This window comes from Emys orbicularis, chromosome 25, assembly GCF_028017835.1.
Source record: "Emys orbicularis isolate rEmyOrb1 chromosome 25, rEmyOrb1.hap1, whole genome shotgun sequence".
Lineage (NCBI taxonomy): Eukaryota > Metazoa > Chordata > Testudines > Emydidae > Emys > Emys orbicularis.
In genome coordinates, this window is record NC_088707.1 from 2,422,059 (window position 1) to 2,442,281 (window position 20,223).

Sequence of the window (20,223 nt, forward strand, 5' to 3'; positions counted from 1 at the left end):
TTCCAGAGCTTAACTACCCTTTTAATTGGAAAGTTTTTCCTGATAGCTAACCTAAATCTCCTTTACTGCAGATTAAGCCCATTACTTTTTGTTCTACCTTCAGTGGACATAGAGACTAATTGATCACAGTCCACTTTACAACAGCCCTTAAGATATTTCAAGACTTAAATCAGGTCCCCCCTTAGTTTTCTTTTCTTAAGACTAAACATGTCCAGTTTTTTTAGCCTTTCCTCATCGGTCAAATAAGTTTTCTAAACCTTTTATCATTTTTGTTGTTCTGGACTCTCTCCATTGTATCTAAATCTTTCCAAAAAGTGTGGCACCCAAAACTGGACATAGTACTCCAGCTGAGGCCTCACCAGTGCCAAGTAGATTGGGAAAATCACCTCCCATGTTTTACAAATGCCATTTCTGTTAATATATTCCAGAATATTATATTTTTTTGCAGCTGCATCACATTGTTGACTCATATTCATTTAGTGATCCACTATAGCCCCCAGATCATTTTAGTAGTACTATCATCTGACCATTACTTCCCATTTTGTAGTTGCACATTTGATTTTTCCTTCCTAAGTGAAGTACTTTGCACTTGTCTTTACTGAATTTCATCTTGTTGATTTCAGACCAATTCTCCAAATTTGTCAAGGTTATTTTTGAATTCTAATCCTGTTCTCCAAAATGCTTGCAATCCCTCCCAGCTTGGTGTCAACTGCAAACTGTGTAAGCATATTCTCCACTCTATTACCCAAGTCATTAATGAAAATATTGACTAGTACTAGACCCAGGAAAGACCCCTGCAGAAACCTACTAGGTACACCCTCCAAATCTGACGGCGAACTAGTGATAGCTACTCTTTGAGTATGGTCTTTCAACCAGTTGTGCACCCACTTTACAATAATTTCATCTAGATGACGTTTTCCTAGTTTGCTTATGAGAATGTCATGTGGGACTGTGTCAGAAATCTTACTAAAATCAAGATATATCATGTCTGCTGCTTCCCCCCATCCACTAGGCCAGTAACCCTGTCAAATAATTATGCTGACCTATTAGGAGTTATATTTGCAATTAGTAGGATTATAATAATATACAGTTTGCAAAAGAATTTTTGATTTTTCAAGATGGAATAGACTATAACTCAACACTTTCTGCAGTACTTTCCTCCTTATCTAAAGTCCACACCTGTTCTCACACATCATGTAGAATTTCATGGTTGTAACTGCTGTCTTTGTAAAGCAGTTGTAGTAAAGACACATTATAAAATTAGAGTGCATCATTAAATAATTTATTTTATACCCTGAAAGTAAAACAATAAAATCTAATGAATACCCACTTATATTACCTAGAGCAGGGAATCTAAGGACTACTGAAGCACAAACAAAGCCAGAGCAAGCCAGGCAGGTTTAATATTTTATGCTCCCTGGAGCATAGCTTGCCAACCTCTCTAATTTTTTTTCCTGTTTGTTTTTTTATGCCAGAATAGTTTTTTTATGCCAAAGGCGTGCTTTGGGTTATAATTGAGGTGCGCTGGCCAAGTTGTATGGGAAATCCAGATCTGGAATAGCAGGGATAGTGCAGGCAAAGCAGTGCACAGACAAAGGACTAGAAAAGCAGAAGCATTGAAGGCCAGGAATTAAGTACATTAGCAGGAGGGACTGCTGTAGGTGAAGTTTGGGTAGTATTGATAGAGCTGTGTGGAGAACCTTGCACAGTATCTGCATTCATTATGATTAATCAGCATTATCAGCTCTAATTTTATGAGCATCAAGTCTTGCAATTTGCAGACTGTATCTGATGTTTCTATTAGTTACTCAAGAAGCTTACTGCAATACATGTTGGAGCAAGATTTTCTGAACAGCCATAGGCAAAAATAAATTAGCACACACAATCCTGCAAAAACCCTTCACTCTCAGAATAATTTGCTTTCTGCAGTTGAAAGAATAAATTTAATTTTGTTAGCACATTTCAAATTGCCTAGAGAAGATTTAAATTAATCCCATTATTTCTTAGGCTGATCTAATTCGTCAGGGCATGTGTAAGTGTACAGAAATACTTCCTATTGAGAAAACTGCTCCCTTATTGGACTACAACAGGAAAAAAAATGGAAGAAAAGGGGCAACATTCTTTCGTTTGATGGTAAACTGGCAAACTTTCTCCTTAGAAACCATCCATCTCCATCATGTATTTCCTGGTGCTTTCCCTACTCTTTTTATGAGCAGGGGATCTTGGTTGCTTAGGGACATGTTTACTTCGAATATTTATTTCCAACCATAATTTCCTATTTGTAATATCAGAGTAAGGTCCTTTGGAAATTATCATGATTTCACAGAGTATTATGAAATTAGCTGGACGTAAACAGCTTGGGCAGATTCCTAAGCAAAATCAATCAATCAATCAATCAATCAATCAATCAAAAAATCCTGTTTTCAAGCAGAAGTTTCTGGTAACAGTTTGGGGGAAGAGACTGTCATATATAACAGCAGAAAGGTTTACAAAGTTTGCCACAAGGTATTAGACATGGTTGGATGTACTGGTACATCTTTAACTTCCTGGGACAGACACACAAGCGTTGGTGTATTTTTTTGCAAGTCCATTTCGTATACAACAGCCTCATGAACTGCCTAAATTAAGAGTCTCTGGATTGTGTACACAATGGGGTTAACTGTTTGTGGACTTTGTCTTTGGTCTGATGCTCACCAGCTCTCTCATTGATATGTACTGTTGGGGCCTGGGATAGAGGCAGAGTGAGAGAGAGTCGAAGGAAATCAACATCATTTTAAATCCATCACATGCATGTAGATTTAACAGCTAGTTTCAATGGTGGCAATAAACTAGCGGAAAGCTATGTCATAAGATCTGAATCCTTTGCAGACTTTGGGCAAGTCTACACTACTGTGCTACATTGGCGCAGCTGCATGCGCATCTGGTGAAGATGCGCTATGCCAAGGGGAGAACACTCTGCTGTCGACATAATTATTCCACCTCCACAAGAGATGGAAGCTATGTCAGCAGGAGACATAGTGCCAGTGTGGACAGCGCTTAGGTTGATGTAACTTACTTTGCTCGGAGTGTGTGTCTTTTTCACACTCCTGAGTGATGTAAGTTACATCGACTTAAGCAACGCTGGCAGTAGTAGTCATGAATTTGTATGCAGGCAATCCAGAACATTGGTCATTCTGCACTGGACTTGAAAATAGCAACAACATTTAGAGCATCTTGGATGGTTAAAGAGCATAACTGTATCAGAATCACAGTGCTCCTCAAAGATAAAAAGAAAAAAAGGGACTAGAACAACTGCCCTAAAAATTGTCAGTTTCTTTTAGGCACCCCAGGAAACCATGGCTTTTAGGTCATCCATCTAGCAGTTACTTACGTGAACAAAAATGGATAAAAAATAATGATTATTGTTGTGTCTTGAAACATCAAAACAGCTCAGGATAGGTAAGATTGATTCTGCCAGAGAGAAAGTGTGCCCTGTTTTTCAAACAATTAATATATAACCATACAGATACCGCTGCATTAAGTGACTTCCCAAGAAGATTGAACTAACCAAAGTTTGTGTGCGATGGAGTGCTTACCTAGTGGAGGAAATCATAGGAACCCAAACTTGCTGGTACTGGATTTAAACTTTGAAATCATTTCATTTAATAACTTGATAGCTTAGAAATGGGAAAAGTAGGGCTGGCTGAAAATCTGCCATCAAAAGTTTTTTTCGATGGAAAAATGGGATTTTGACTACATTAAAATATTCATAGAAAGTGTCTGATTTCCTCAGGTTTTTCTGGTTTTTCATTGAAAAACTGAAAATATTTGACTGAAATCTGATTGTTTTTATATGACAAAAAGTCAATTTTCGGTGGGGAAAAAATTCTGACCAGCTCTAGGAATAAGTGTGTGTGTATGACACTCAATTGCCACTTTAACAAAAAGGCCATGCTTCCTGCAGTGCACTGCGCAGTGCATGTCCTTTGACTAATAGCAATGAGAAAAAAGGGGAATTTGTACAGCAAATTAGCTGAAGCTATCAAAAGACCCCCAAATGCTGAGACGTGTCTCCTTTTAAGTGACTTCAGTGACCAAGAAGGATCTGACAGTGCCACCTATTATGAGTTGACTGGATGAGTGTAGCTAATGGAAACAGCAGCAGATCTTTGCTACACCAAAATAAACACCGCTGGATTCATGAAAAGAAAGCATTAGGATTCAGGTGATGATAATGATAATGAAATAATGGCAATATTGAAAGAAAGAAAAAAAGGAAAGCCCCACAGGTATACCATTTCAAAGTTACTGAAGTTCAAGAAGCAAAAATTCATACTTTTGTTCCATCTTTCAATATAATTGATGACAATTTTTAAGTATTAGAGTGAGACTAAAAGATTCTCTGAGACCAACTAAAGTACTGAAAGTAGGATGGAGTGTTATTAGGGATTTTAAAAAGACAGGACTAGGGGAAATCTCATTTCTGGAAATCTCATATTTTGGTCTCTTGCAATTATATTAAATACTTCATTGTGAAATTCTTAATTTTTTAGCATTACGTATCCATTTTATATTGTGGGGAAAGAATTTAAAACATTTAAAATATTTATAATGATTTATTACTATTTTATAGCCCCCCAAAATGTGCTGGGCATTTATAGACAGGCAGTAAGACAAAACCTTGCCCTGAGGAGCTTTCAGTCTAAAATACATCATATAGGACAGGAGGAGGGGAAAGGATGCAGGTTCTTTAACTTGAGCAGACTGAAAGCCTCCATAAAAGTGACCAGGTTATATCAGAGAACTTGATGCAAATATTTTTGCTCTTGTTGCACACATTCTAGAGTTCATTACTAACCCAATGTATATAAAATAGGTCAGATAAAATAAAAGCAATGTACTACTCTGTACCTGGGAAAGCATATGTAAGACATAGCACTAGAATCAGTGGTGGGAAACTCAGTGTGATAATTGATTTTAGTTACCTTATGGAATTTTGTCAAAGAGGGCCCGCACTGACCAAAAATATGCTACCTGAATAAAAAAAAGACACAGAAAAGATATTTTGAATATAGCAAATTGCATCTTTCAGTCAGGCACCGGTAAGGTATCACACAAAAGACCAAAGTCTACATTTACTCTGTTGTAGGTTGCCATCTGTGAAACAAGGACAAGTTATCATCTCATCAAGGAGAATAAAATATTTCATCACCATTACGCTACTATGCATAACAAATGGCAGGATAATATCATAAACAGTGAGCTTCTGCAAAGAGAATGCATAAAGAGCAATCAAGCAAACACAATAGCACAGCTTTATTGGACGGGACATGTCCCCAGATGGCACCCACAGGGCTCAGAAAGAAAATGTTGTATAGTGATTTGTTAAGTAAAAACAGCCAGAAATGAAGATGCAGAAAGATATTTTGAAAAATATCCTTGCACATTGTGACAGATGGCAATTTGTGAGAAGTGACTGCAGCAAACCAAACAGGTTGCATAGTCAGGGTAACATTTGCAAATCCATGGAGAGCTTGCAAAATGGGCCATCACAGATAAGGACAAATGATGATGACACTCTAGGTGTGTCTCACTGTGCTCTTAGCTGGTGGAGTATGGGGTGAAAATACTGTGTCCATACCATGCTAAATCTCACAACAGCATCAGAACTCACTAAACCAGCAATCACAAAATATCACAAAGGCAGGATAGTGTTAAAAATAATTCAGTAATATCCAACACTTGATACTGCAAAAACAGTCCAGTTTCCTCAAACCACAGCTGACAGAGGATTTGTGGTCCTCTGAGGCGTAATCCACATGAGGAAGATCACAAGAGTACTGATAGGTGAATCTTACAAGGTTTAGAGGTTGATTTCAAATAAGCAATCCAGGGTTCGGATGTTGACCTGAATTTACTAAACCTTGTATGTATACAAATATGGGCTGGAAATCTCACAAGAACAGACTTCTGGGCTGCAGTGGGGTTGAGATTCTGGATCTGGCAAAGGAAAAAGTTAATTAATCAATTAACAGCAATTCATACCATCAGACAAATGCTTTTTGGAGGTGACTGATTCTGGAAGCAAGCTGTTATACTCAGTATTGGTTGGCCATTTCCATGACAATACTCAGAATACTCTTTTAGCTTTTTCAGAAACAGTGCTGGTGTCCAAACACTCAGTGAAAATATTAGGATTGTTTGGGGGTACTGCCTCTCCACAGACTGCTACAACAAGCATGCTTGGCAGAATTTTTGAAACTACCCACACCTTTTGATAAAGTGGGCTGTAGCCCACAAATGCTATTTGACTTATGCTCATCCTTTCCCCTCCTCCTTTATTTGACTTATGCGCAAATAAATTTGTTAGACTCTAAGGTGCCACAAGAACTCTTGTTCTTTTTACTTTAGCACAGAACTTAGAAATTTAAGATAGAAAAGACCTATAGGCCATGTGGTCCTTACCCCTTTAGGATCAGAGCAAGATTCTTCCATAAAGTATCTTCTCTAGTGCTTTGTCCAGTATAATTTTAATTGATTCAAGTTATGGGACTTCCAACATTTTCCCTGGATACTATTTCAGACTCTCTAAGATCTCTTTACTATGAGAATACACAACACTCTAGCAATAGATGGAATTGACACTTTCTACCACACTAAGACCTTTCAGCACTATGGTTTATGAAAACTCTTCAGCTTAATACAGCTTTTCACTGCACTGCAACTTTTTTTATAATAACATTATAGTACAATTGATTTTATTATGATTTCATATTGAATATCCCTCTCCTAGACAAGAATAGTTAAAGAGGTATATGCTGAAGAGCTTTTTGCTGCAAATAAACTGTAATTATTCTTTCTCTGTAATATTCTGAGGGCTGTAGTATAATTTTCTTCATAAAGAAAAGTTGATGATTTAAAAATATTAATACTGATGCATTGTTTGGAATAGACTTCTGATATGTATAATGAAAATGGAAATATACAGAATATGAAAATACAAAAGAGAACAGTAACATTCTATAACAGTAGTTAACTACAACAATCAGAGCAAACAAAATGGAAGAATAAATAAATGTTCAACATAAATCTGAGGGCTTTAGGATTAATTTTCTCTATTTCATACAGGGAAATGGAATTTGGAAAAGAACTTTATTGACCAATTATGCCAGAGAGACACTATCCAGTAGTTGCCTTTTGCAGTTTATTGTATTACAGAAACCTTCTTGCTATGATGAAAGAGGTGCAAATGAGATGAGTGAGGCAAAGCACTGCACTGATCTAACACAGAGATCCACATTAATACATCCATCCCACTGAAATTACATTTTTTTTTCTCAAAGACAGACTGAAAAAAATCAGCAATGTGTGCTTGATTGTCTTGATATTGAAAAAATCCCTTTGGCAAACTTTTCTTGGCATCAACAATATGGTTGCCAAATGCCCTGGGAAGAGGAAACACCCTAATGGTGACACCCAATGTGTAAGGTATAAATAGAAATCGGAGGACATCAAAAATTTACAGTCTGAGTCTTTATCAGGCTGTGCAACTAAACTTGGGCTTTGGGTTGGACGCTTAACTACTATCACTATGAGTCGTAGCACTAAGACTACGATTACCTCTTCTTCAGTTGTTGGTGGCGGTGGAGGACGTAGCTCTAGTGGAGGTGGTGGTGGAGGACGTAGCTCTAGTGGAGGTGGTGGTGGGCATTCTTCAAGCTCCACTAGAAGGATAACCAGTGGTGGAAGCTTTTCTGGTAGAAGTTATGGTGGAGGAGGTTCCAGATGTGATTACGGAGGGAGAATAAGCTGTGGTGGTTATGGAGGAGGAATAAGCAGTGGCAGTTGTGGAGGGGTAATAGGCGGTGGTAGCTATGGAGGGGGAATAAGCGGTGGTAGTTATGGAGGGGGCTTTGGATCAAGTTGTGGTGGCTTCGGGGGATTTGATGGCGGTTATGGAGGTGGCTTTGGTGGAGGTGGCTTTGGTGGAGTTGGTGGCTTTGGTGGAGCTGGTGGCTTTGGTGGCGATGATACTGGTATCCTCTCCAACAACGAAAAGATAACCATGCAGAACCTTAATGACCGCTTGGCTTCTTACCTGAATAAGGTGCGAGCTTTGGAAGAAGAAAATGCTAATCTTGAGAATTTAATCAAGGAATGGTATCTGAAGAAAGGTCCAATTGCTACATTAAAGGACTACAGTCGCTATTATGGAGAAATTGAACAACTTAACAATCAGGTAAACTATTATTTTTCAGACAAGTTCTATTAATTATAAAGGCTTCTCTTTGAGACTATGCACAGCTACTTAGGCAGACAGCAGATAAAATATTTCATGTAGTATGAGATTACATACAAGCAATCAAAAATTAGGACATGATAGCATTAAGGTTACCTGTATAGATGGAATCTTCGGATACTTTACTAAACTCTAACAAGTATTTATTGAGCATGTGCAATCTCAGATTTTCACAGGCTCATAACTTGGCCAATTTTGGGCTGATTTTATAGAGTCAGCAAAAGGCATGTCCTTTATGCCAGGGCACACCCTCCTGCCAAATTTTGAGTCTCTATTCCAAAAGATGGAGGTGCTAAAACTCAACAAAATGTTAGTAAGAGCTTTTTTTTTTTTACATAGACAAAACATTGTATTTTACCTAACCTTGTCTAGAGAAATTGCTGAACTGTTTCTGCTAAAATGATATATTTTAAAAAGAGGGCGGGACTCCGGCGTGCACAAGCCGAGGGGCAAGCAGGGGCGCCCCCCGATCTCCGTGCGGTGTGTTCCTGCAGCTCGGAGAGGGAGGAAGCAGTAGGGCGACTGGCTGCAGGCTGAGAGCTCCTGCTCTGCTCATCCCTACAGCTGCAGCCTGCTGCGTCTCCTTCCTTGCTGTTGGAATCCCACGTGTTGCCCCTGCCTCACCTGTACAGCAGACAGCATTGCTGGGACTCCAGCAGCAGGCTGCAGCGGTAGCGGTGGAGGGAGGACCCTGCAGCCAGCGGTCATGCTGCTTCCAATCCTCTCTGCCCAGGCTGCAGGGCCACGGAGAGTGCTGCTGCAGGGTGGGGACACCAGAGGCGTCCCAAGAAATGGGGTGTCATGCAAACCTTTCATTTCCCTCCAAAAGTATTCACATTTAAATTCCTGCTCACGCCCCTGGGCGGGAGATAAAAAACAAAACAACCTGAAGCAGGTTTCAGAGTAGCAGCCGTGTTAGTCTGTATCCGCAAAAATAACAGGAGTACTTGTGGCACCTTAGAGACTAACAAATTTATTAGAGCATAAGCTTTCGTGGGCTACAACCCACTTCTTCGGATGCATGCATGCATGCACCTGAAGCAGACACCGGGCATGGAAAAATTCTCTTAACATTTGGTAAAGCTATAAGCAACTTGTACAGGAAAGCATCAGGCAACCTTAACTTTAGGCATCACTACCTGTGCCACTTACAATACATTTTGCAGACACAACTGAAGACAATTGATTATAAAAAACTCTTTTGTGAGGGCATCAATACTCTTGTAATCCATTTATAATGGACCCTTTCCTTAACAGAACGACGTTTTTAAAAAGACAAATAGGTTTTAGTCATGGTTTATGGGGGAAATTTTACTAATCTAAGTTAATGAAAAATATTCCTTATAAGTGAAATTGGAACTAGGATGTTTTAATAAAATACTCTTAAATATAATGAGTAAAGGACAAAGCAGTTAGTCTGGTGTAACAACAATTATCAAGCTTCTCTACTGAAGAATGAAAAGACTTTTTCCTAAAATAAAATAATAAATATTTCAGTGATCTAATTAGCTCTAACCAGGCATTTGGAAAAAAATTGCTTTCAAAGTTTATTCTGAAGAAATGTATAAATAACTGATACCAATCTAAGGTACAGGACTGAATAACAAACTTTGAAGGTAAATAATTAACTCATACCACAAACATTAAATCATATTTGACAACATACAGAATAGTCCTATCTATATCTATATACCTATGTATATATTATAATATAACTATATATATATATAACTATATATGTATATATTACTAAATATATTACTATAATTCATACTTAATCTTTCATATATAATCTTCACAGTTTAGATGATAAAAAGCAAAAATTTTCCAAATGTAAACTTGTAAATGCTATTTTATCCCTCCAATGCCATTTTCGGTGGTAAAAACAAACAAACATAAAATTACATGCTTTTGACATCACTTCAATGAATTAAAGTGTTGTGGATCTTTTCAATAAAAGGAAGAGAACTCTAAGTCTAGACAGGAGTCATATACTAACTGATATCCAGCACATTATAGGGGCCCGACCATTGTTCCACTCATTCCCAGTTTCCCTACCTGCCCACACCTCACTCACTTGCATGGGAGATGGTGGAGTGACTCTGCAAAGGTTGCTTCCCCATCTTGTCCTGCTATCTGCAATGTGAATAGCCAGCACAGGGTGTGTGCATTATGGCCCAGTGTGGGCGTGTAGGATGGGCCACAAGATGAGCCTAGTTTCTAATCTTTACCCAGAACCGAAGTTAGACCTCCCAGCTGTATGAACACTCCAGTATCCTTTATTTGAATGCACCTGTTGTTACATGCAATGGTAATAATGGTTTTTTGCACTGTTATTTTGCGGGATATGGGATGTTTGTTTAATTATTCTCTTAAACAAGGTTTTACATGTTTTAAAAGACATGCAAATCATTAGTGTAGTGAATGCCTCATTAATATATACATCTGCCAAGACGGATTTTCATAGGAAGAGCACCATTGCATTTGCCTTGTAGGTGAAAAAGAAGCAACAGACACTTGTTTCTCAGATCTTTGGTTTCTCCCACACTGTTTATATATGACACTGCAGTTGTTTGCTCCCTTTTTCTCTGTGTCAGACAAAAGAGACTGCAGGGCTGAATGTCATCTGTCACCTCTTTTTCAGATTGTTAATTCATCTGTGGAGGTTAACAAGGTCATTCTGAATATTGATAACACTAGGATGACTATTGAAGACTTTAAACTGAAGTGAGTATCTCTCTTCCTTCCTGCCTGACCCAGTCATTTCCACCTCTTCACATCAGTTCCATGAATCCATTATCCAAAGCAATTCATATAGGGGGTTACAGTATTTACTTCCAACTACATGACAGAACAGTTATTGGAAAGAGAAGTACTCCAGGAACCACTGGCTTTTTAAGATTTACATTATCATTTTTCTCTAGAGATGCTTTTGAACAGGGGCATTCCAAGGACTTCAGTTCGTTGTCACCCACAACTTTTCTTGTGTTTCTTAGGTATTACGAATTTAGGATCAGATCCTCAGCTGGTATAAATCAGTGTAGCGCCATTGACAACAATGGGGTTTTGCTGATTTTTAACCACTGAGGATCTGACCCTTAGTTTTACACGGTAATTGAACAAAAAATTGATGATTCCTCACTGAAAAAAGGAGACACTGGTAGGTGATATCTGTACAATGCCTACAGTGAGTGGGAACATGGAAAAGACTGAGGAAGGAGTGCTTGATTGTACTAAAAATCCAGTCCATGACATTGAACTAATAGGTCAGATGGTCAGGAAGTGCTGTGGGCCTGAGCCTGCACTCACCTACACCGGTGTTAATCAGGAGTAGCTCCATTGCAGTCAATGGGATTAAAACAGTGTAAAGTCAATATAAATGCAAAGAGAATCAGGAATAAGCAAAGAGATTAAAATAAGGTAGAAAAAGGCAACTAGGTGATGAGGACCTGTTCATAAACAAACCTGATAGTGCTAAGAATGCTAACCTAGTATTCCTCTGGCACCGCTGTTACTGACTTTCTTTCCCGTGGTTTAGATATGAGACTGAATTGGGTCTCCGCCAGAATGTGGAGGGTGATATTAATGGCTTACGCCCCCTGTTGGACCAGCTGACCCTAACCAGGTCTGACCTGGAATTAGAGTTTGAATCCCTGAAGGAGGAACTGATTTCTCTCAAGAAGAACCACGAGGAGGTAAAATCCCCCCTTAAAATAATAATGAATGAAAATTCAATATTCAAAGAGTTTCCTTGGCTACTAGTCACCAAATTTTGCCCACTGATTTTGAGTGTCCAACTTGAGACATCCTGGGCCTGATTTTCAGAGCTGCTGATTGCCCACCGCTCTCACTGACTTAACCAGGTACACTTCTTGTTCGGGAAAGGGATGGCTAAGTAAAGTCTACTTTGAACGTTAGACCAAACTAGATTAGGGAAATGAGCAGCTTTCATTCCCCAAATTCAATTCATTGGTGAAGCCATGGAAGAAAACAATAGATTTCATGTATGTAAAAGCCACAAGGAAATATTTAAGCTTCTTGTGAAAATATTTTTCATGGAAGAAGTGTGATGCATAAACGGACTACCATAATGAACGCTCAACATGCAAGGTCCACAACACACTGGAAATCAAACACCCCACAGGAGGCAGAGTTGGGGCTGAGCATACAAAACTGGCCCTTTCACAGAGTAAAACAGTGTTGGCCATTGTGTAGTTTAACTAGGGAGACAAAGGTGTGGATCCTGCTCCTCTCCTGGCATATGACAAAGGAGGGTCTTGTGAGACATAAGGGGTGAATATCAGAATCTGGCCACATGAGAAAGGGTTGTGTTGGCAGTGGGAGGGTTGTCTTCCAAACCTTCTTTGCTAAAATATGAGCTCAGAATGAGGTCTTTGTTTTTGGGGGGCCTGGGTTTTCATTGCAGGAACTTAAAGGACTGCAACCACAGGCCAGTGGTGATGTTAATGTGGAGGTCAATGCTACTCCAGGCTACGATCTGACGGAAATACTAAATGACTTGAGAAGAGAATATGAGCATATCATTGAGAACAACCGTAAAGAGGTGGAAAAATGGTATGAAACCAAGGTAAGTTGCAGTAGCTATAACTATATCTCTCACAAAAAGACTTGACATACTTTGTTAGCACACACAAGTATAATAGTGGTAGGACAATTGTTCACATGTTACTTAATGCAGATCATCTTTAAATTATGCTGACAGTTTAGCATGAGAAGTTCAGAATTGGAGCGAAAGGGTTTGCTGCGAGCTAGAATTCATAGAATCATAGAAATGCGGGGCTGGAAGGGACCTTGAGAAGTCAGGTCCAGACCCCTGCACCTATGGCAGGACTAAGTGAACCTAGACCATCCCTGACAGGTGTTTGTCCAACCTGTTTTTAAAAACCTTCAATGATGGGAATTCTACAACTTCCCTTGGAAGCCTATTCCAGAGCTTAACTGCCCTTATAGTTAGAAAGTTTTCCCTAACATCTAACCTAAATTTCCCTTGCTGCAAATTAAGCCAATTACTTCTTGTCCTATTTTCAGTGGACAGGGAGAACAATTGATCATTTTTTACCGCAGAGCTTAACATATTTGAAGACTATCAGGTCCTTCCTCAAGACTCCTTTTCTTAAGATAAAGTATGCCCAGTTTTTTTTAACCTTTCCTCAGAGGTCAGGTTTTCCAAACCTTTAACCATTTTTAATACTCTCCTTTGGATTCTTTCAAATTTGTCCATGTCTTTCCTAAAGTGGGGCATCCAGAATTGGACACAGTTCTCTGTCTGGGGCCTCAACAGTGCAGAGTAGAGTGAGACAATTACCGCCTGTGTCTGTTAATACACCCCAGAATGATATTAGCCTTTTTTCACAGATGCATCACATTGTTGACTCAGATTCAATTTGTGATCCACTAGAACCCCCAGATATTTTTCAGCAGTACCACCATCTAAACAATTATTCCCCATGCAGCCCTTCTCAGCTTGGTGTCTCCTGCAGATTTTATAAGCACTCTCTCCACTCCATTATCCAAGTCACTAATGAAAACATTGAATAGCACTGGATCCAGGATTGACCCCTGAAGAACCTACTACATACACCCTCCAAATTTAACAGCGAACCATTGATAGCTACTCTCTAAGTACGGTCTTTCAATCAGTTGTGCATCCACCATTTAGTAATTTTATCTAGACCACATTTCCCTGAGGTGAACTAGTAGATATGTGGAATCCCTGTATTAAATAGCAAGGGGAATTCAAACCAGGCCTGGGGTGCACTGGCACTGCAGAACTGTGTGTGGAAAGTTTACACAGCCCAGTTTACATTACTCATAGACTCAGACTCATAGACTTTAAGGTCAGAAGGGACCATTATGATCAACCAGTCTGACCTGCACATTGCAGGCCACAGAACCTCACCAACTCATTCAGCCTCTAGCCAGATTTACTTATTTTTGTAGATGCTTTCATGATGATAAATTCACCATATTCACCCTATAATTAAAGAGAAAACATCTTGATTGTGTATTTGCATTTTTCAGATTTCAGAAGTTAATCACGAAGTCCACTCGAGTGGTCGGGACATAGAGTCAAGCAACAAACAGATCACAGAGCTGAGACGTGAATATCAGAACGTGGAAATCGAGCTGCAGTCCCTCCTCAGCACGGTATGTAACAGCATTTGCTTCTGTATCTCACAAATGAAAAAGGACATATGGATTACAGGCATGACGGGAGACCAGCCATAGCTAGTGCTGCATTAGTAAAGGGTGAGATGGCTAGTACATCTGTTGCTGTGAAGGATTTGCCTTGTTCTTTTTGCCCTGGAGAATCCCTGTTTCCTGCATCAAAATAGGTTAAATTTGCCACATTCCTACAGACCCTGTTCTTCCTGTTCAATTCTCAGGTACAGTCTTTGCAGTCCTCCTTGGCTGACACAGAAGGTCGCTACAACATACAGCTGAATCAGATCCAGACCATTATTGTCTCTGTGGAAGAAGAACTGGCAAGTATCCGATGTGAAATAGATAATCAGAATCAAGAGTACAGACTGCTCCTTGGCATCAAGAACCAGCTGGAACAGGAGATCGCTCAGTACCGGCATCTACTTGATGAAGGAAATCAAGAAATTAGGTATGTGAACTATAGAGATATCAGGGCATTACATGAAACCTCAAAGCTGGTAATTCCTGAGTGTGAATTATAGTACTTAGGAGCAAAGAGAATCATGCAGGGTGAAGAACTGGTACAACAGATTCTGCAGTCACAAAACCTGCAAGGAAAGGGGCCTAATTTCATGCCACTGAGTGATCCTCAAAATATTTGGAGATTTGTTTCATAAACCATAAGGTGCTCCAAAACTCATGGCATTCTTGAATTTTAGAATTGGAATAGAAATCTTATGAGTAAAATTATACTTTAAAAATTGTTCTTCTGCTGTATTACTTTGGGCTGGGCAGGAAATACCATGAAAAGAGCCTTTTTTCCATTCATTTGTTATTTTTGATTCTAGAAAAAGCTAGGAAGTACAGAGGCAGCAGTGAAAATAGAAAAGAATTTTAGTTTGAAGTTCTAGTGAAAATTCAGGTTATTTTTTATTTTACCTGAAGCAGTTGGCCTGTCCTTAATTCTGATTGGTCTTAACCCATACCATGAAACAAGCAAAAATTAGTTAGCTTTATGCATTTCAACTTTGGATCCCAGTGACACAGTAGGCTTTCAGAACTGGTGGGGCAGCAGAACCGAATCTGGCAAAAAATCTCTGAGCAGGGCCATGGGAAAATTCAACCTGTGGACTCGAGGTTGGTGGGGGGATGGATTTGAGTGTCATTTTCTTGATGATCTGCACTGGCCCTGGGGGTTGAGGCTGCTGGGTAATGGACAGGAAGAAGAGTGCTGGTCAGGCTTCCATGCATCTTCAGTGTGTGGGTCTCCTTTTGTGAAATGATTTGTTGTTTAATTCACTTTTCTCTTTTCCTTTTACAGTATTTCACGAGAAGGAGGTGGCTTTTCTTCAGGAGGAGGAAGAGTCATTGGAGGTGGAGGATCAGGAGGCAGAACTGGAGGAAGTAGCATTACTTATGGAGGTAGCATAGGAGGAATAAGAGGAGGAAGTATCACTGGAGATGGAGGATCTGGAGACAGAACTGGAGGAAGTAGCATTACTTATGGAGGTAGCACAGGAAGAGGAAGCATCACTGGAGGTGGAGGATCAGGAGGCAGAACAGAAACAAGAGAAGGTAGTGTTCATTATGGTGGAGGTGGCACAGTAAGAGGAGGTGAAATTTGCTCAGGGGATGGAACAGGAGGAAGATCATGTGGTGTAACTGGAGGAGGGGAGAGAATTTCAGGAGGTAGTAGTAGTTCTTCCCACTCCTATTCATCTTCCCATGGCCACTCATCTTCTCACCCATCCAAGTCTGGTGAAGTCCACGGTAAGAACTTGTTTTAAGGATAATTGTTTCCTTGTTCTTTACACTCTAATTCAAACAGTAGGCTAATTGCTCATTTGGCTCAAAGGATTCCTTGTGTGGGGCTCTGCAACGTTTTATGAAGTCTCTTTTTTCTTCAAAGTGTACGTGAGGCTGTTGGGGAGACTGAGGTGAATTGGATTGCAGTATCATTGATATGCAACTGGTACACTGAACTGCTCTGTACCTCATTTTTAATCAGGCCCAAATACTCTTTCTTTTCCATTATCTGGGTGTCACAGAGCCCCAATGAGAGTGAGCTGGATGAGGTTCAGTTTGGACATGGCAATAATGATATTAGTTGGTTGTGGTGGGATCTCAAAAGTAGACAGGGGAAGTTTCTGCCCCCGCTACAGAGGAAGTTTGCAATTTGGGAGTGTTCTTCGACTCCAAATTGTTCCTGATGGCACTGTTGGCCAAAAACACCCTTTTCATCTATATCTGGTTAGATGATTGCAATATTTTATTTCAAACCTAACACAATTCTCCAAGTCTTTAATTACAACCACAGCTGATTTTCTTCATCTCATTTACTTTCTGCAGAACCCCATCAAAAATAAAAATTTGTAATAAAGCTCTGGAGTACTTACAGCCATCCTAGCATTTGTCCCCAGCCTGTTTTCTGTGTGTTAAACAGTAGTGCAAAGAGATTCTCCACCCCCCCCCACTAAACAAAGTAATGGTTCCCTCTCTCTCTCAACAGCATACTCAAGAAAATCCTTTGATTAACCAGACATGTCGATGATCCTCCAGCCAAACACCAGACAAAGTTAGAGTGAACTCACCACATTTCCTGCATGCCTAAACAAAGAGCAAGGAGAAATGCTCCTAATAGTTATTCAGTGCTGCTGCCATCTATACATAGGGGTCCATCAGAGCTGTTCAGATGGGCCACTTTCCCGCCTATTGCTACCCGCTTTTTCCATTCTGTAATTCCATTCTGTAATGTTCTGACAATCTGTACCAAGGTTGGTAATCTGCCTTCCAGTGAAAAGTGTCTCTAATAAAACTTTATTTCTGCCTGATGCAATCAGAAACCTGTGTCTGGGAAGTATTTTCCTTTAACACACTTTTTGTTGGTATCCAATTCAGATGCAAATCCCAACCCATCCTCACACAGAGTATATAGGAATGGGTCAGTTATACATTGCAGTAGTTGATGGTGTTATACTTAAAGCAAAAGAATTAAATTGAGAGAAAATACATCTGCATCACTTAGTGGTCATGTACTTCAATCCCAGATTATCCAGCGCATTTCACACTGGTATTTTTCTGACTGTTCAGTGTAGATTGTAAACTCCTTGGGGCTGAGACCATGTCTTCATCTTTTAGTAATGTACCAACTACTCTTGTGGCACTCAGCAAATAAGAAATAAACAAGCATAAGGAACTACTGCTTCACACAAGGCAGAGTCTCCTTGTGGAATTCACTACCAGGGGATGCTGTGAAGGCCAAAAATATAACTGGATTCAAAAAAGAATTGAATAAATTCATGGACGTTTAAAACAAACATATGGAAGCACTTCTTCACATGCACAGTCAAACTGCAGAACTTGTTGCCAGGGGTTATTGTGAAGACCAAAAGCATAACTGGGTTCAAAAAAGAATTAGGTAAGTTCATGCAGGATCAGTACATCAATGGCTATTAGCTCTGGGTGTTCCTAAAACTCTAACTGCCAGAAGCTGTGAATAGATGACTCAATATTGGATTACTCAGCAATAGAGTGACCAGACAGCAAATGTGAAAAATCGGGACAGGGGGTGGGGGGTAATAGGAGCCTATATATGAAAAAGACCCCAAAATCAGGACTGTCCCTATAAAATCGGGATATCTGGTCACCCTACTCAACAATTGCCCTGTTCTGTTCATTCCCTCTGAAGTATCTGGCACAGGCTGCTGTCGGAAGACAGGATACTAGACTTGATAGACCATTGGTTTGACCCAGTATGGCCGTTCTTATGTTCTTAGTGCCAATCTAGACCAGACTCCATAAGATCACTCAACCAAGTGAATCAAGACTGTGAGAAATTAGTGCTGGTCCAGTCTGCAGAGATAACAGTGACCCAGGACAGCATGATGGTCGGGGTGAATACAAGACTGACTTACACAGACTCTTACTTCCTTACTATTTGCCCCTACTGACCACCCTGAATAGTGGCTCTAAACATTCACAACTAACACCAACCAGTCATGACTCAATGAGATCCGAGTAATGATACAGCCCAGACACTGTGAGATTTAAGCACTGATCCAGTTTTGGTTTTGTGGGATCTTGAATGAATAAAACTGTACAGTGTAAACGTGAAAATGTGGAATCTAGTGATCATTTTGTATAGAAACATTCAATTTAAAAGAAAAAGGAAGAAGACAAGAAAAATCATTCATAATCCCAAATGATTTAGCCAAATACAAACAGAAATACCATAACTGTAGATTTTAAAAGTGAAAAAAAACCCATGAAATGAATTTGTTACCTAATTAGTAATTATCACCACCCAATTAACCTGCTGCAGAACAGGATGGATCTATATAGAGCCAATAAGAACTGGGATCTTTTGCAGGGCATATGGGGGGCTTCCCTCTCATTATTATTTTCTGTTTCTTCCCTAAAGAAAACCTTTTTGAATCTGAGGTTGTATCCCCCTGGGATCCTGCATGACTCAATAAAACTATGGGACCTGAAGAGAAAATACTGTTAAACAAACTCAAAATTGATAGCTACAGGGAGAGAATGGGGGAAGTCAAGGGAAGCCAGTTTTATTGTAAATATGGCAAATTCCAAAGCACGTGTCTTGGTCCCTCAGACACACAGAGATGGCTGCATGCGAATCCCCTTCTCAGAAAAGAGGATAGTTCTGTAATATAGAAACCAAGAAACAGTCTCTCTTGAGGAAAAAAGAATTCTCATGTTGGAAGAAAGCAGTAATGTGTTTTGTCCTGTATCCTGTGTCTGACAGTACCCAGTGCTGGACACATCAGAGGAAGAGGTAAAAGTTACACAGCGCATCCCAATTTCTCTTCCTATATTAGAACATGGAGAGAATGTCACATTCCAAAGCATGCTTCTTGTTATTGAACGCCAAAAGTTAGGAGACAACCGGAATCCTTTGCTTAGAAAAGAAAAGAGATTTATATGATTGAACGAAGAAACCCCCCTTTAAGACACAAAAGCATTCTCATGTCACAGTACAAAGCACATAGGGCCAATCATCTATCTAGTCCTCTGTTCTGTCTCTGACAGTGGCCAGTACTGAATACATCAGAGAAAGATCTAAAAGCTCCAGATTATACCAAGTTATATTACCTAATTATACTATACCTTGGGATGCAATGTCTTTCTGACCTCAGCTGATGATCGGTTTAAGCATTAAGAATGTTTTAAAACCCAGGAAATTAGAGTTCACAGGCTTGTTTTTTAGGCTTTCTCTGGAACCATGATCGTGATACCTACTTAAACTCTGCTGAATTAATTACTTGTGAAACAAGAAGAAAAGCTCATTGCTGGTCACACTTGTAAACAACTTAGCATATCATTTTATTATCTGTGAATGAAAGAAACAATTGTATCCAGGTGGCTCACCTGATCCCACCCATCTTTGGTATCACTCAAGCCATCATGGCTAAATTCTTATGGCATGGTGTGACTGGGTATAATTTGTCTGCTGCTGTATCAAGACACAATGGCGTGAACTCAACTCAGACAGGAAATACAGATTGAACTCTCAGCTTTCAGGTGTTTGTTTCAATATGTTTTTTCCTGGCTTAACGTAGTTCTAGGTACTTGGGTATCTCCTTTTTTCTGCTGGAAGATGTCTTCTTTACCATAGCCAATCACATAGTATGCTCATGTGGCATCCTCTAGTGGCAATCACAGAAAATGTGATAGAATTTACAACACAAACTCTTCACAGGCTGAGGGACCATCATTGACGTATATGACTAGAGAAAGGGACAGCCTCATGAAAGTAACAT

At 39.6% G+C, this 20,223-nt stretch overlaps 1 protein-coding gene across 1 annotated transcript; it reads left to right on the forward strand.

Annotated features, from left to right (window-relative positions):
• Nucleotides 1-7,570: 7,570 nt before the first annotated feature.
• On the forward strand, nucleotides 7,571-16,978 carry LOC135894596 (keratin, type I cytoskeletal 13-like). The gene is made up of 8 exons (XM_065422731.1): nucleotides 7,571-8,218; nucleotides 10,923-11,005; nucleotides 11,817-11,973; nucleotides 12,705-12,866; nucleotides 14,321-14,446; nucleotides 14,686-14,912; nucleotides 15,765-16,213; nucleotides 16,953-16,978. Exons 1-8 carry the CDS (start codon nucleotides 7,571-7,573, stop codon nucleotides 16,976-16,978), a joined length of 1,878 nt encoding a protein of 625 aa, XP_065278803.1.
• Nucleotides 16,979-20,223: the final 3,245 nt, after the last annotated feature.